Below are 17,077 nucleotides of genomic sequence, written 5' to 3'. Positions count from 1 at the left end.
ATAAAAACACTATGGCCATAACTATGTAGTTCAGAAAAATTTCATCATTCAATTTTCTACGTGTACTTGTGATGAAGAAATTAATAATAATTATTAATAAGGTGATATAAAAATGCATTTTGCCACAACTGTTTTTTGAGGAAAATTCTGCTCTGCATGAAGATGGTCTTCAATTAAGGGACATGTCCTTCTTATGTTACTAAATCCTAACGTTTACACTCAGGTTCTTCTTGGTACTCCACTTTTAAAGCTCAGAGGTGAAAAAACCAAGTGCACAGAAGAATGCCTGAGGTTCTGTGATCTATTCTCTAGATCAGGGTTTCTCATCCTTTCTTCTTCCCAACACATATCATAAGTGGCATAATCCTGTCTTCAATTCACTGTGGAAGATTCTTCACCCAAGAAGGAGGGACAAGTCTGCAGTTTGAATTTGAGCCACACACCTACTTCTACCTCCCCGAACCAAAAAAAATCACTGCTGTATGCACTTTGTTATTCTCGACTCAAGCCAAAGGTCACCTGGACTTGCATCATTCTGTGCCTTACTAAACCCCATTTTTCACTTACGGGACTGAGGTGGAGGGACGTCATCATAGTAACAACTGCTAACGTGTATTGAGTGCTTACTTCTTGTGAGGAACCTTGCTGAATGGTTCTTGTACATTTTCACACGTAATCCCCACAATAACCCCATGAGGGAAAGTAGTATCTCCATGCTCAGATGAGGAAATGAGCTGAAAAAGTGAAGTAACTTATTTAGCTCATGCAGCTAGTAAGCGGGCAATATGGATTTGAACCCAAGCAGTCTGACTCCAGAGCTAAAGCTCCTGAACAAGCAAATACATGTTTTGGAGAACATTATTCATTCTACCTGGTATCCTGTTAGTTATTTTCTATCAGAAGTCTTTTTCTCTGGACTGGAGGATCAGGGAAATCTTTCCTTCTATTGAGTCACTAGCTTGTGTATATTTTGGGGACATGAAGACCCTTAACTTACATTATTTGTACTGGGTGCCAGGAAGCGGAAATGCAGACTGGTGATCTTTATTTATATTTAGAACCTCATGATGGATATATGGTGAAGTGGTCCTAACCCTGGCTTCTTTTCATTATCATCTTATTATTTTCCTCTGTCTCTTTTCTTCTTATTTTATGGATCTCTGCATATATAAATTATTTTTTAAGAATGAGTTGGTATATAAAGAAGTCATTGGTAATAGATAATTAGTACTTCACAAAATAAACAGTGGTTGGGAGTCAGAAGAGTCCCAGCTTTGTCACTAGCTCCTAATTGTGAAATGGTAGTGACCTCATCTACTACACTCAACTCGTGGTGAGGAGGAAAGGAAGTCTATGGAAGCCCTTTGAAAGTTAAAGTTTTAGATAACATTGGACAATAGGAGAGCCTTTCTATAACCAATAATACTGAAATAACTTTTGATACTCTGAAACATACACCTCCACCATATATTTAGAATAAAGTCACAAAAAGCACTATAAAAGTGTTACTTACCTGGAAAGTACCGTTCTGGAACTTTGGAAATGTAGAATAGGAAAGCAAGAAGAGCAATCACATACATCACAATTACACGGGGTGCAAAGTCCTGAAAAGCAAAACATTTTTTCACAGATCTTCCTACTATGACCGAATTCCCAATTTACTGTGAATCTAATTCATTGATTAGGTAGAATTCAGAGGCAGAATTTAAGCCCATTAAATCTAAATTGCTTTTGTAGAGAGTATCCAATAATAGAAAACTTGCTCTCAATACTGTAGAAAATAGCCCACAGGAGGGAACAGAGAGTGTCCTAAAGGTTAGGGTAATAAAGGAAGTAGAGCTTGAACATGGCTGAAGGTCCTAAGGACACCCAACTCCACCAACATAGTTTCATGGGTGGAATGCACATGGGGAATGGAGTTATCAGCTGAAGAAGCAAAACACTGAAGATCAGGGACCTGTGGCCAGAAAAGACTGCAGAGGTTTGGCCAAACAATGCAATGTGTTCCACCATCCCAGATAATGGTCCTCTTGAATACTACTATATGAAGCAGTCCATCTCTCAGCTCCACTGGAAAGCTTTCCCTTGCCCTAAGAAAATTACCCAGCTATAATTTATTTTATAACAATTTTGTATATTGTTATCAATTCTGGTTGTAAACCTAATACACCAAGAAGACATTTAAGAAATAGAGACAAAATTACTTCTCTCTACAAATATTTGAGAATTATCAGGGTCCTCCTGAAAACCTACATTCTTAGACTAATGAACATGAGATTTCTCATTCTAGAACACAACTGCAACCAATCCCCAGGATTAGCCCTTCCAGAACTTTTCATTTTTGGTTAAGTCTCTCTCTCTTTCTCCATCTTTTTTTTTTTTTAATTTTATGTTAGAGATAGAGAGTGTGTGAGTGGGGGAGAGGGGCAGAGGGAGAGGAGAGAGGGAGAGAATCTTAGGCAGGTTCTACGCTCCGTGTAGAGCCTGACACATGTCTTGATCCCATGACCCTGGGATCATAACCTGAGCCGAAATCAAAAGTCGTTCTCAACACAACTGAGCCACCCAGGCACCCCTCTCCATCTTTTCAAAAGTATAGCTTATTGGAAAATTTCTCTGGAAGTCTCCCTTCTTCACTGGAATGATCTGTGATCACATTAGATTTCCATCTTTCAGAACCACTATTTTCCTAAACCATATTTCTATTTTAAAATTTCTGAACACAGGAAAGTTCCCATATTTTTCTGAATTTCTCAGAAATCCATTGGCTCAATAGGTCTGGTTCTCTTTCTTTGTCATTATAAGATTAAAAGGGATGTGTATACATCATCCCAAATTTTGGCCTCTTCTATGTCAATAACCAGTTATTCATTTCTGGTTAGAATTAAATCTGGAGTTGCATTTCACCATTGTTTTCTTTAACTTATTTTCAAGAAGTAAAACTGTCAGAGAAGTGATGTTTTCATAGATATCAGGATCACTGAGGTTCCTCATCACTACTATCTCACTTTTCTCCTAAATTCCTATTTTTATGAAGAAAACATCACCCTTTTTCTCAAGTTGGCAAAGTGGCCAGATCATATCACTCAATTTGCTATATCACAGAACTTTCTTTCCTCCTTCTTTTCTTTCTTTCCTTTCTTTCTTCTTTTTCTCCTTTTCTTTTCTTTCTCCTTCCTTCTTTCCTTCCTTCCTTCCTTCCTCCCTTTCTGTTTTATACCTAAATGCTTTCTACCATGCTGTTACCAACTTCATGCAGTGTGTGTAAAGCCTATTATTAGTTCCCTGGTCTTCTAAAAAAACTAGGATTTTTTTTTTTTTTTAATAAAACCTGCATTTAAATCCCCATATTTCAGACAAAGGTCTCACTGCAACAAGTATATCTGCTTTCTGCTAGATTTCTTGGCATACTTACTGATGTTAAAAATTCTTAAATTTATTCTCCAGTGCATATTTAAGGCATTTTTACATGGATCTCTGAGATCTGAAGTCTTATTTCTAATCTCAAGAATACTGAGGAGTTCTCACTGAGCCACTTCTTTAATGTACTCCGACTTGGCCCATAATACCTAACTCTTATAGCTCTTCTTTTACTTCTCAATATAATTTCCTTGATGGGTGGGACATGATCAAATCTTCATCACTAGTTTCAAACTCTGACCTAAATTCCAACCCCATCTCCACCTTTACATCCCACAGGTGCCTCGACTCAACAGGTCCAAGGAAAAATCTTTCCCAGCTCCTTCTCCTCCACAAAAATCCATCAATCAATTCCTCCTAGTTCCAAATTTGCGTTATCACTGGCATTATCTCTGCCCTAGCTGACAAAGCTGGAAACTTGGAAGTCCTCCACTGATAATGACTTGGGTATTTACACACTCAAGGAGAGTTAAGAATATATCATTTCACAGAAAGATATCGCAGAAAAAAACAGTAGTTACACTTCTTTATCCTGCAAGGCGTACTTCTTTATATAGATGTGAAAATTATGGCATCAATATGCAGTTATAAGTATTTTCTCAAATGACACAGACCCACCCACCTGGTCTGATTATAGTACTTTACCCAAAATGAATACAACTGAAAGGACAAAAAAAAAAAAAAAAGAAAAAACCATTGACTACATTCAACCTACCTGTACAATAGGAGCACCGATTCCTCCATTGAGCCAAACCCAGTGAAGAGTTGGGATCACTCCGTATCCCGAAACAGAACAGAAGATGATAGAACGGAGCCTCTGCCACTGCTGGGTGAGGTAATTGGGATGGATCTGTGCGAAGAACACTGCCAGGATCATGGCAAGCACTGTGATCAAGTACACTTGACGCCAGTACTAGAAGGAAATCAAGTGTTAATTGTTACACAAATAAGAGAAGGAAAAGACTAATTCTGGCTTTTACATTATATGTAGAAGACTACTTATGTAGTTTTTTCATTTCTAAACATGATGAACTTCCTTCCTTACAACATTCCTGTTCCATATAACTGTTAGGTTTCTTAGGAGGACAAACCAAATTCCAAAGAGAGCTAGTGGAAACCACACTTACTCATAAAAAAGCATTTTTTGAGTACCTATTATATGCCAGAGACAACTTCAGTCCTGTAGAAACAAAGCTGACTACGACATGGACTCTCTCAGTGAGTGAGCTCATAGACTATGGGAGGGGCAGACATAAAGAAATGATTATAATCCAATGACAAGAGCTGTGAACAGAATGTGTGAACACAGAGGAGGGGACAATTGTTACCTAGAGTGGCTAATAAATGCTTCACAGAGGAGATGATATCTAAGCAGGGTCTTGAGGAATTCATATGATTCTGTGGGAAGAGGGAGTTCTCAAGGAAAAGGAACAGAGCATACGGTGGGAAGGTTTTGAGAAGGGAGGCTGAAAGGCAGCGTACTGTGAGGCTAAGTATTTGGAACTGTACCGTGCTGGCACTGGGGGAATGGCAGTGTTAAGAAGGAGATGACGGGCTTGCTTTTCAAAATGACTTATTAGAAATAGAACTCTGACATCAGTGTGAAAAACAAAGAGGTGACAGGAAGCCAACTAGAATATTAATTGGAATAACTGATTCAAAGAGAGAACAGGGGCTTGGGCTCTTGTTGAACAAAGAAGACAGATGTAAGCAGCAGATTCAGGAGACTTTTTAAAAATAAACTAAAATCTTAATGGCTGACTGGATGTGTGAGAGGGCAGTAGAAGATAGCTGGACTGTTCCCAGTAAGAAAGGCCATGCAAGTGGCTTTTACTAATGCAGCAAATGAGCAAAGATGAGCCAGGTGTGTCTGTGTGTGTGTGTGGGGGTGGGGGGTGAGGGAGAGAGAATGGGAAAGCATGAGACAATGATCATTTTAATTTTTTTTAATGTTTGTTTGTTTTTGAGAGAGAGACCGTGTGCAAGCAGGGGAGGGGCAGAGAGACAGGGAGACAGAGAATCCAAAGCAGGCTCCAGGCTCTGAGCTGTCAGCACAGAGCCTGATGCAGGCTTGAAAACACGAACTGCAAGATCATGACCTGAGCCGAAGTCAGACACTTAACCAACTGAGCCACCCGGGTGCCCCAAAACAATGTTCATTTTTAAATATTTTAAGTCTGAAGGGCTTATAGAATATTTAGGTATCTAAATGAGCAGTTGGAAGCTCAAAAGTTAGCATCACATGGGGCAGAGTTCTTCAGCTGGGCTCCAAGGACTTCTGTAGGGCTACTAGCTCCCTGAAATCCCATGTCAAATTGTTTGGTTAGTCTCTGCCCAAATGTACATTCTCCTGGACGGAGGGTCTAGAGTTTTCAATTGCATTCTCAAAGTAGCCTGTGTTCCTTAAAAGATAAAGAGCCACTATAGAAACCAGATATTTGGAAATGGTCGGGTACCAGAGGAAAGAAAACAATTTTTCCTTTAAATAATCATTAGTTCCAGGGGCACCTGGGTGGCTCAGTTGGTTAAGCATCCGACTTCGGCTCAGGTCATGATCTCATGGTCCGTGAGTTCGAGCCCCGCATCGGGCTCTGTGCTGACAGCTCAGAGCCTGGAGCCTGTTTCAGATTCTGTGTCTCCCTCTTTCTCTGACCCTCCCCCGTTCATACTCTGTCTCTGTCTCAAAAATAAAATAAACATTAAAAAAATTAAAAAAAAAATAATCATTAGTTCCAGTAGTTGTCTTTCTCCTACTTCTAGCTTTTCTGAAGAGAGATGCACAAAGTGTCCCACTAGTCTCCTGGATTATCAGGTATGTTTAGGAACAGGTAAACAAAAAACGGCTTAGGTTTCAAAGAAAGAAAGAATAAGTAAAACAATTCAATCATTACATAACTGCACTCACAAGCTCCTAGCTATCAGCTTATTCCCTCAAATTTTCTAAAAGATGTAAACAGTTTCATGCAAAATCAGTAAGTGAAAGCTGAGCAGATATGAGTACTTTACTCAAATCAAATTAATTTACAAGGTTAACTGCATATATGTTTAATTATATGCTTAAGTTCCAACATGATTAGGCCTAAAAAGCAAATGGCTCATAAGTAAGTGGCTACAATGAGCAATTCTCTTACTTCAAACCAAATTTATGATTTTCCTGTTTGCTAGTTTTACACTTCAGCTTTACTGGCAGTCATCTCTGTTACTGCGTACAGACAAAGGTCCTACTTAAGAATTCCCAAGTCAGCAGAATCCTGTGCTGTAGCCAGTCGTCCCAGGAAGTGACGGCTGGGGAGTCTGGCTTGGAGCACCTGTGACATGCGGAGGGCTTGTGGAGAGGACAGGCTCTAGTCCTTGTGAAGAGGGCTAGGGGTGCCTAGGATGTGAACTGCCCCCGAGCAGCTCTGTTCTGGCTCTGAGAGGAAGAAACTAAAGGACAAAAGAAAAAGAAAAGAGTAAGGTAGGAGGGCAGGACTTTCTGAGTGGGAGGGCTTGCTGGGCCCAGGGGAAGATTCAGTTTGCTTCCTCAACTGGGACATGAAGTAATGAGGTAGAGAGTTATCTTCAATAGTTTGGCGGCCCAATATTTTTAGCTCAGGTGCTATATGATCTGATAGCAGGGCTTCAAATGGTGCTTTGCACAAGGACACAACTGACTTTGGTGACATCAGAGTCAGAAGGTAGAGCTGATTTAGAACTCAGAATAGATGCATATTTGTTAAGTCACTTACCTCCTAGCTGGTCTGCCTCTATGCCTACCTCCAAATGTAAGACTAAGGAAAGGAAAACATATTTCTTATGAAGAATTGGGTCAACACACTCACAGACACACCCTTTATTTTTTCCACTGAAAGAGGAGTAAGGATCAGGGAAAATAGCAAGCAGCAGCCAGCTTCCTAATTTTATCAAGCGCTAACTTTAACTTCAGATCTATAGACACAAAAATAAAAGACATGTAATGTGCATCTGAGGGATCACATAGCTATATGGGTTTAGTGGAAACGTAACTTTTGGTTTTGAGAAAATTAGTTTACATTAGTTTCAAGAAAATATCTTCAAATATATATTTCAATGGAAAATTAGTAAAATGAGTATGGAACTGATAATAGATGTTAGAGATCGCAGGGCCATTTTGAAAAATGAGTTTATATACACACGAGACTCTTCTGTTTCTTCTATAACTTAATTATGTGTTTATTCAGAAGTTCAAAGGAAACATTCATGGCAATAAAACCCAAGACCTACATGAAAAGTAGAATATAAAATGTTTTAAGTTACTTACATTATTACAATAAAAAGCATAAAATACACCAGAGACATAGCAGCCCAGTATTCCAATAGAAATTCCTGCATAATCTAATGCCATCCATCTTCGACAGGTTTTTTCTGATCGATGGCAAGAAAAAAGATGATAGCCCACAGAGCAAAGCATACAGACCTATGGAAAATAGAACAAATCTTAGCAAAGCTAAACAAAAAGAAATTAAAGCAACTCCTGTGTGGCAGTCAGTTTCCTTTTTAAAAAAGTACCCACTGTAGAAGTAATCCATGTCCTTAAAAAGATAATCAAAGAACACAGAATTGTATGATGTAAAAACATAAGCTCCTCCCACTTAATCTATTACCCAGGATTAGCCCCTGATAACATTTGTTATGTGTCCTTCTAGGTATCTTCAAAGAATGTATTGAACATGTATGATATACAAGTCCACACAGACACATATGATATATACTTTTTAAAGTTAATCAAATGGAATCAAATTATACATTCTGTTCTGCAATTTGGTTTCTTCACTTAAGACTTTTCGTGTCTGTGCAAGAGTTCATTGTATAGAGTTTATTTTTGGGTTGTGAGTTAAACACAGCTTTGTTGTGTCCAAGAAAAAATGATTATGACTTATGCTGACTTTATGTGTTGCCATATTGAGAGCAAAGCTAATCTGATTCAGCTGCTCTTAAGATTGATAAGGTTGTTATGGTTGAACTCCCTTCAGCCATTAAATACCTGCTGTGTATCATGCACTGGGGATTCAAGGATGAGACCTCTATTCTCTGAGAGATTTTTCTGAAATGAATGAACGAACAGTGGTAATAGAAGAAGTCCTATAGGAAAAGTCAGTGCAGAGCACAGGGGAGGAGGGGAGGAATGGGCTTGTGGGTGTATGTGTGCATTTGGTGGGTGAAATGGTGGGGAAAAGAGCTTCACAGAAGGGATGCCACTTACACTGGATCTTAAAAGGCTGTTCTGGCATTCCTCAAGAATATAAATAAAAGTGCTCACATATTTATTGGAGGGTCCACAGGAAAAGCAACATATTGAAAACACAGACCATTAAGGACTGTCATGTGGCCCTCTCATAATACAATTATGACAAGTTCTACACATCAAAGAATTTTAACATCAATATGATGGGCTAGGTGTGCTACTACTGAAGAGTTTAAGTGCAGTCTTACAGAAAGGCTAAGATGGGAGGTTTTAAGAGTAGCCCTAGAGAGCAGTGGCAAGACCCTATCCTAAGCCAGTGACAGTGGGGGTACAGAAAATGGCACAGATAGATTATATGAAGTAGGTCAAACTGACAAATATTTTGTAAGCAACTGCTAAGGCAGACAAATGGTCAGGTAGCTATTCCAGAATCTGGTCATTAAACAAACCTAATCAGGCACCACAGCCTCAATACCATTATTTAAAAGTGTACCTAGCCGCAATGTCATTTCTTCATCCATAGTCTAAAATCTTCATCAGTCTGTGGCTTTGGCTACTAAGCCACAAGTCAGGAGTTCACTGACCCAATTAAATATAATTCTAAGAAGCTTGGTTATTTGTTTTCTCAGATTACCCTTCAGATTAAACACAGTAAATTCAGAGAATACCAAGGTACATATTTTCATTGACAAGGAAAGATCTCATCGTCACAATGTTGAGTGACACAAAACAGCAAGCAGAGATGATGATAGCTCAGAATTAGGTAGACAGGTAAGTAGGCAGGCAGGAGGCAATTGCTCATACACAAATGTCTGGGGGAACTTAACCGAAATGTCAAATGTGGTTACCTCTGGAAAGCAGAATTTCAAATGGCTTTTACTTTCTTCCATATACTGTTTTGTTTGTTTGAACTCCTACATGAATATATTTTATGGCAATAGTAAGAAATAGTAAAGCCAGTTTTATTGTGAAAAGGAAAATAAAGAGAAAAATTACAATTATCAAAAGGAAAGTTGAATATAGAGTGTAGTAGAGAACACTGAGTTTTTAAAAAGTAAACCTATACTTAGTATGTTCTGTTTTATTTATTTATTTATTTATTTATTTATTTATTTATTTATTTTTAATTTTTTTTTTTCAACGTTTATTTATTTTTGGGACAGAGAGAGACAGAGCATGAACGGGGGAGGGGCAGAGAGAGAGGGAGACACAGAATCGGAAACAGGCTCCAGGCTCTGAGCCATCAGCCCAGAGCCCGACGCGGGGCTCGAACTCCCGGACCACGAGATCGTGACCTGGCTGAAGTCGGACGCTTAACCGACTGCGCCACCCAGGCGCCCCAGTACGTTCTGTTTTAAAAGAAATGTATTATTATTAGAGTTCCTTAAAAAAACTGCCTGAAAAATTATCTGACAAATGGAGTATGGTTTCAGTTTTCTGGGAACTTTCCGTCTGTGGAATATCTCTCTCCATCAAGGTAGACAGAAAATCAGAGTGTGACATTCTATATCAATCTCCTTGGCATGATAACCAAATACTTCAGGATCTGGCTTCTTCTTCTTCAGCCTCATCTTTCTCCATTCTCCTATGATCCAACCAGAAAGGTCAACACCTACAAGTCCAGAAAGTGCTGAACTATCTCTTGCTTCTGGGCCTTTACACAAACTATTTTTTCTGCTTAAATGCCCTGCCTCACTCCCTTCGGCCCTCCCACCTAGGTGACTTGATTTTTATGACAGGTTGGTTTTGTTCAGCACTGTATTCCCGATGCCTAGCTTAGTGCCTGGGTCTAGATAGGAGGCATTCAAAAAAATATTTGGGGAACTGAATGTAAATGAAATGAATCTAGGGAAAGGCATGCCTATATTCTACTCTTCCCTCATACAGAAAGACCTCTAGGAAAGTTCAAAGACCTTGAAATTACATTCTACTATTCTACATTCAGAATGTACTCTAATAATCTGGTTGGTAGGAAAACACTGAGCATATAAAATGGTACACGTGAAAGAGGAAACAATGTTATGTCTTTTAAAAATTACATGTAAATTGGGGCACTGGGTGGCTCAGTTGGTTAAGTATTTGACTTCAACTCAGGTCATGATCTCACAGTTCGTGGGTTCGAGCCCTGCATCAGGCTCTGTGCTGACAGCTCAGAGCCTGGGGCCTGCTTCAGATTCTGTCTCCTTCTCTCTCTGCCCCTCCCCTGCTCGTGCTCTGTCTCTCAAAAATAAATGAATGTTAAAAAAATTTTTTTTTAATTACATGTAAATCAATCCTTGTGATTTACCATATTGCCTGCTCACTCTAAGAATTTAGAAAAATTGAGCAAGTTATAAATTTAATTTCATAAAAATAAAATAACAGAAATGGTAGTTTTCAGTAGGGAAGATGTGCTGTCTTCAGCTGTCATTAGCATCTTGTCCAGAAAGATCATTGCACTAGTAGCTAGAACAGGATTTAACTGTCCTGCTCAGTAACCCTGGGCAAGTCACTGTAACATTTTGGGTGTTTTTTCATTGGCAGTTGTAATTATTTCAGCTTTTCAGCTCTGCAATGCATTGTTTTCTTAAGCCAATATAAAAATTAATATGCTTTCCCTGAATTAACATCAGTTCTGGCTAGATGGTGAAGGAATAAAGGGAAGAGCTGGGGGCTGAGGAAAACATGTGGGATTCTCAAAGTAGATACTATCCATATAATTAACAGTAGAGTATAAACCAGTTCTGCTTATTAATGGTTATTAAGGGCATCTTAGTCTGTAAGATACATCTAAAAATTTAACTGTAAAGAAATTGATTCATTTTCATTTTCAAACCAGAGATGGATTCTAAGAGATGTTTAGGCTGCCATCAGGACAAAAATCAAACCTGAGAATGAGTATACCGTAAAAAATACTTAAAGAAAAAATAAATTTCAAATAATAATAACATAAAAATACAGGTATTCTTTCACTTAAAGAAATTTAAAATTATTCCAGAAACTAGAATTAGGAAAAAAAGGGGAGGGGAGATGTTCCCAATGTGTTTTTGGTCATTTAACTCCCAAGTTTTAACTTGAGTTGAATGATGAAGGTCTGAAGTTAAACAACACATTGTGCAATATCTGTGCAGCTGGCTTACAGATACACCTTTCAAACAGCAGCCACAGGTTAACTGCAGGGAGTGCTGGCCTCTGTTTGGAAGAATGGAGATGATAGCTTTCTCTTTTAATTTTTTTGTTTTTCTGTACTCTCTACATTTTATTTAATTTAAAAAATGTCAGCAGGATTATGGTCCACATTTGACTTCTTCTTTAGGATTATTTGCTTTTAAAACTATTATATGTAACTGTTAAAGGAATTTTACAGATCCTTGAAGAAAAATGTAAGTGCTAGGGAACTAACAAATACAACAGGTAGAGAGGAGGAGAAACTAAAAGAATCTGAAACCAGGCAAGCATAAAAAGACCAAAGGAAATGAACATTAAAGCAACAGCAAAACAAGACGTTAAAATTAAGACAGTAAGGAAGCAAATGCAAAATCTCAGACCTATAAATAGGAAAAAGACGGGGAACACTTCTCAAACAAGTTTTAAGCAGTAACTAGTGTTCTATCTCTGCCAGAAAATAAGAGTACAGAGGTTCCTATCCTTATATATTTTTTATCCTTATCTTAATCTTACAACAGAAATGTCTAAAAAGGGAAAGAAAAGGAAAGAAACTTTCTCAGTCTTTAAAGTCTGTTGGATTTCAAGTATACTCTAACAGTAAAGTCCAAATATACTCTCATAAAAACATTTTTGGTGCTTATATTATAAAAATGAATAAACTAACCTATATGCTATGTTGGGACTCTGTAAAGCAAGTGGTGGGCGTGAAGTAAGATCACTTGCCCAAGCTTGTCTGACTAAAGTTCTCTTTACCAATAATGGTGTTTGTGAAATGACTTACCTGGAAGCAGAAAAGACAAATAGAACAAATTACAAAATCTTCTCTGGATGCACTTGCCGAAGGTAACACTGATGTCATGTCATATATTCCCAGTGTAAAGAAGAGAAAGAAACCCAGCAAATGACTCCAGATATTTACCGTCTCATTAGATAAAATAAACAAACTGGAAAACAAACAAAAATGCATCTCAGATTTATACTGTCTTGTTCACTGTCAGCATCTAAAAGATTAGGGACAGTTTTGGGGGGCAGTTATCCAACACTTATTGCTTTAAGCCCTTACCCTCATATTTGCCTTTTAAATACAACATCTCACTCTGCTCAATTAATCTTTAAAAGGATATTAAAAACATTTTTTTAATGTTTATTTTTTGAAAGAGACAGAGTGTGAGCAGGGGAGGGGCAGAGAGAGAAGGAGACACACAATCCTAAGCAGGCTCCAGGCTCTGAGCTGTTAGCACGGAGCCTGATGCCAGGCTTCAATTCATGAACTGTGAAATCATGATTTGAGCTGAGTTCAGACATTTCACTGACTGAGCCACCCAGGCACCCCTGTTTAATTAAATTTTTAAGTTCATCCATGTCTCCACCAATCCTGACATTTTAGAGCTCTTTTGGTGCTCACCCTATTATCATATTTACCATTTCCCTCCTCATATGAGTTATTTATGTATAAATTCCTTCTTGTCCTCCAGCCTATCAACTCCCTAATGGCTGGCACCATCCTTCTTTATGACACCACTGTCCCAAGCATAGTGCCTTGCTCAGACTAGATGCTAAATGTCCATAGAAATGAATGTGCAGATTAAATCTGGATGTTAGCTACATACTTACATGTTTAAAAACAGGTATCTGAAAGCCTGCCAAGTATAAGGTCAGGCACAAACTTAAAGTACCTTTTTAGTACTCATCAAATGTAAATGCAAAATTAAACAGACTCAAGAGAAGCAGAATAAATACAAACTGTACCACTGGAAATGTCCTTTAAGACAGGCATGTCAGGGGTAGTGCCTGTGTGGCTCAGTCGGTTGAGCGTCTGACGTTTGATTTTGGCTCAGGTCATGATCTCACGATTTGTGAGATGGAGCCCCACGCTGGGCTCTATGCTAACAGTGCAGAGCCTGCTTGGGATTCTCCCTCTCTGCCCCTCCCCGGCTTGCCTGCACACACCTGTGCTCTCTCCCTCCCTCTCTCTCAAAATAAATAAATGAACGTTAAAAAAAAAAAAAAAAAGATAGGCATGCTGGAACAATTTTTCAGTGGCTGTTTGAAACCAAACTAGTTCACAGGTGGCATGACTTTCTCCTTTTTTAGGAACAATCGGTTACTTTTAACATCAGTACTATTTGCTCACTAAATGCCTAACTGCTTTGAGTTTAAGTCGTCTTGACAGCACAGGCTGGTGTAAAGTGCACCACGCCAACCACGAGTCACAAGGGTCACTGCTCCTGCATCCTCACCCTCAGCAACAAATTAGCTCTGTGATCATGAGCAAGTCACTTCCAGCTCCTCCATTTTGTGAACTGCTTCCCCAGCTGTGAATAGAACTCATCAATAGAAGGTGACATCATGCCTAATGATTAAAATTCTCTTGCAGTTCTCTTGCAAAATCAAATCTTTTTGTTTAAACTAAGATCTTTGACGTTTACTGGTTCAGAATCCTTATAAATAAGCATTAACGTATATACCTCCAATGTACTGAATTGGTAGGAATCACCATGGTTCTCATTTTCCCGCATCATAAACATAACAGGGTCTCACACTATCAATTGATTATCAAGAATAAAGTGAATCTTGTTATGAATTTCAGGTTTTACCCTGTACAAGCGTCAAGTAGCAAGACCACTTATATTGGGGCGGGGTAAGGACGCAGGAATGTGAAGGAACACCTGTAACTATACAACTGTTTTGACGATCAATACTCTGCTCTGCCTGTTGCCTCAAAACTTTTCACTTAGTGAAACCCAGTATACCCTGAGTAACTGAACTGAGAGCCACAAGCTTTGGCATGCTCCTTCCAACTAACAGTGTTGGCAGAACAGCTGTGACATACAAAACCTCTCCTTCCATCCAAAATCTGTTCTGGTCACTCTTGACAGCCAGAAGAAGAGAGGGCAGAAGCTGAACCTGGAAAAGACCAAGCTGGTGGGACGAGCACTTGGAAAAATATTCCCCGTAGAGAATCTACTCTTATGCTGTGAGAAGTTACCCATACTTTGTTCACCTTCAAAGTCAATAATCACAACGATAACAAGTGAGTCACCATTTACCGAGGGCTTGTTAGGTGCCACACCCTGTGTAGCATTTTATATACATAATCTCATTTAATCCTTGATATTTTTTGGAGCACACATTGTGATTACCCTCATTTTCACAAGAGGGGAAAATAAGGCTCAGAGAGGTTAACTTTGTTCAAGGTCCCACAATGGTTAAGTGCAGATCTGGATAACCAAGTCTTTTTGACTCAACAACCCAACATTAAAGCACTGTATGTATTTCGTTTCTCAATCCATGAGATTTGGACACTAACATCAGAATGCAGAGGACTATTGCTACGTGGGTATAAAATACTTAACGGCAATTCGCTACCTGCTCTGTTCTTGTGGAGTCCACATCCATAGCAGGGCCTAGCTCTGATTTCTTGTGTAATAAATTTATGCAAAGGAGACAGTGGGGGTCGGGGGGGGGGGATAGTACTTAGGATTCAAACTGTGAAGGCTTGTGGGCCATCCACTGAAGTAGGGATGGGCAGAAATGTCACTTTGTGACTGTGAGTCCAAAACACTTTCAAGACAGGACAGAAAAAACTGAGGAAAGACTATGCTCAAAAGAAGACCAAGAATCAGACACGTGGTTGCTTCTTGAGCAACTTAACAGCCTACATTCCAGCGTTGGGGTTTGTCACCACGGTATCCTAGAGCTAACCGATATCTGCACCTTAATTCTCTTATATTTAAAAATGTTTATTTTGAGAGAGAGAGAGAGCAGAGGAGAGGTGGGGTCGGGGGTGGGGAGAGAAAAGGAGAGAGAGAGAATCCCAAGCACACTCCGAGCTGTCAGAGCAGAGCCTGATGCGGGGCTCAAACTCATGAACCTTGAGATCATGACCTGAGCTGAAATCAAGAGTCTGGATGGTAACCTACTGAGCCCCCCAGGCGCCCCTGTACCTTAATTCTCTTAAAGTGGAGTTCTATAAGTATATACCTAACACAAAGTTTTAACACAAAGTTATTCTGCTATTTTAAGAACTAGAACACTGGTTTTTCAGTTTTGTTTTTTAAAACCCAGGCTTTCAAGGGACTCATAGTTTTAAAGGTTTAGATGATGAAGAAAGTCCTTTCTTAGAAATGCTTCTAGGGCTCTAGTGGAGGGTGGTGCCCGTTATAGGCTCTCTTTGCTACAGCACTTTTACTACACAGCGTTTTTCACACTGGTTATTATGCAATAGAGTTATTACCTCTTTAATGCGTGTCACTCAGACCAAACCTTAGTTTCATGAGAAGAACAAGGGCCTTGTCTGCTGTTCTCTGCTTGACTTAGTATAGTACCTGGCACCTAGGAGGGGCTCCATAGTATCTGCTCAATGAATGAATTGGGTTTCTCTCTCTCTCTCTCTCTCTCTATATGTATATCCATATACATATATATACCCATACATTGCATATGGCAATGTGAACTTGTTTTCTATTATATTATTATAATTTCCTATTATATATCATGTTAGGCATTTTATTTGGCCCAAAGCATCTGAGTTTCCACAGGGCTACTCTAAAAATAAAGCTTAGGTATACACAGGGGCAAGTATCACTTGGCCATCGTCAGTGGGGTCGATTCTAATAAGCACCAAATGGGATAAAGGATCTAGAAGCCCTCTGTAAAATGCAAAGCGCCATAGGAAAAATTGCTATAGTGGTAATTATAAACATTGTTAACTGTCATTATTCCGTGGATCTGGCACCCGGGCGGGGGAGGAGGAAAGATAACAAGACGGGAGAGGTGGCAAAAAGGAATGAAAGGGATGGGGCAGCTAGGAAATGACAGGCACGGAGAAAAGCAGGGAAAACACCAGGGACCCCAGACAAAAAAGGTGGGGAGGAGGGGCTGCCGGCGCGCCCCCCAGGCGCGCAGGCGGCCAGACTGTACCTTTTGATACACAGCCTGGAGGGCAGGTAGGCCCGGTAGCCGTCGGTGATGTACGGGTTGTCCTTGAGGGACACGGGGATCTGTTCGTAGGTGTAGAGACGGATGCCGCGGGGCACCAGGACTGGCCAGTACTGGTAGCTGCCCAGCTCGATGTAATGAGCGCTCTTCAGCAGCTTCTGATGCATCTTTCCCAGCCGCCGCCGCTCCCCGGCTGGGGAGCTCGCCCAGGCCCCGCCTCCCCGGGGAGGGGGCTTCGCCGCCGCCGCCCCCGCCCCGGAGCCCGCGAACGCAGCGCGAGGTCCTACGGCCCCGCCGCTGCCCAGGCCCCGCTCAGAGCTCTGACCGGCCACAGCCGTCAGCGCCGCTGCTGACCGGGCGGCGTCG

General features: G+C 40.0%; 1 protein-coding gene across 5 annotated transcripts in view; it reads right to left on the bottom strand.

Annotated features, from left to right (window-relative positions):
* The window catches only part of PAQR3 (progestin and adipoQ receptor family member 3), a 27,639-nt gene extending 10,562 nt beyond the window's left edge, over positions 1–17,077 (bottom strand). For 4 of the 5 annotated variants that reach the window (XR_015250386.1, XR_015250388.1, XR_015250389.1 and 1 more), the window contains exons 1-5: positions 16,694–17,077; positions 12,552–12,714; positions 7,700–7,855; positions 4,136–4,333; positions 1,514–1,604 (exon numbers count right to left, since the gene is read on the bottom strand). Coding sequence is in view for 1 of the 5 variants with exons in the window: in XM_025921945.2 (XP_025777730.1) it covers positions 1,514–1,604; positions 4,136–4,333; positions 7,700–7,855; positions 12,552–12,714; positions 16,694–16,878 (793 nt within the window). In the remaining 4 variants the exon portion in view is untranslated. Of the gene's footprint in view, positions 1–567; positions 735–1,513; positions 1,605–4,135; positions 4,334–7,699; positions 7,856–12,551; positions 12,715–16,693 lie in introns of all 5 variants that reach the window. The other variant, XR_015250390.1, reaches the window with a different exon arrangement.

Source organism: Puma concolor, chromosome B1 (genome assembly GCF_028749965.1).
Source record: "Puma concolor isolate L17-30 chromosome B1, mPumCon1.1.hap2, whole genome shotgun sequence".
Lineage (NCBI taxonomy): Eukaryota > Metazoa > Chordata > Mammalia > Carnivora > Felidae > Puma > Puma concolor.
Note: the sequence above shows the minus strand (reverse complement) of the source record. Positions and strands in the feature narration are given on the sequence as shown.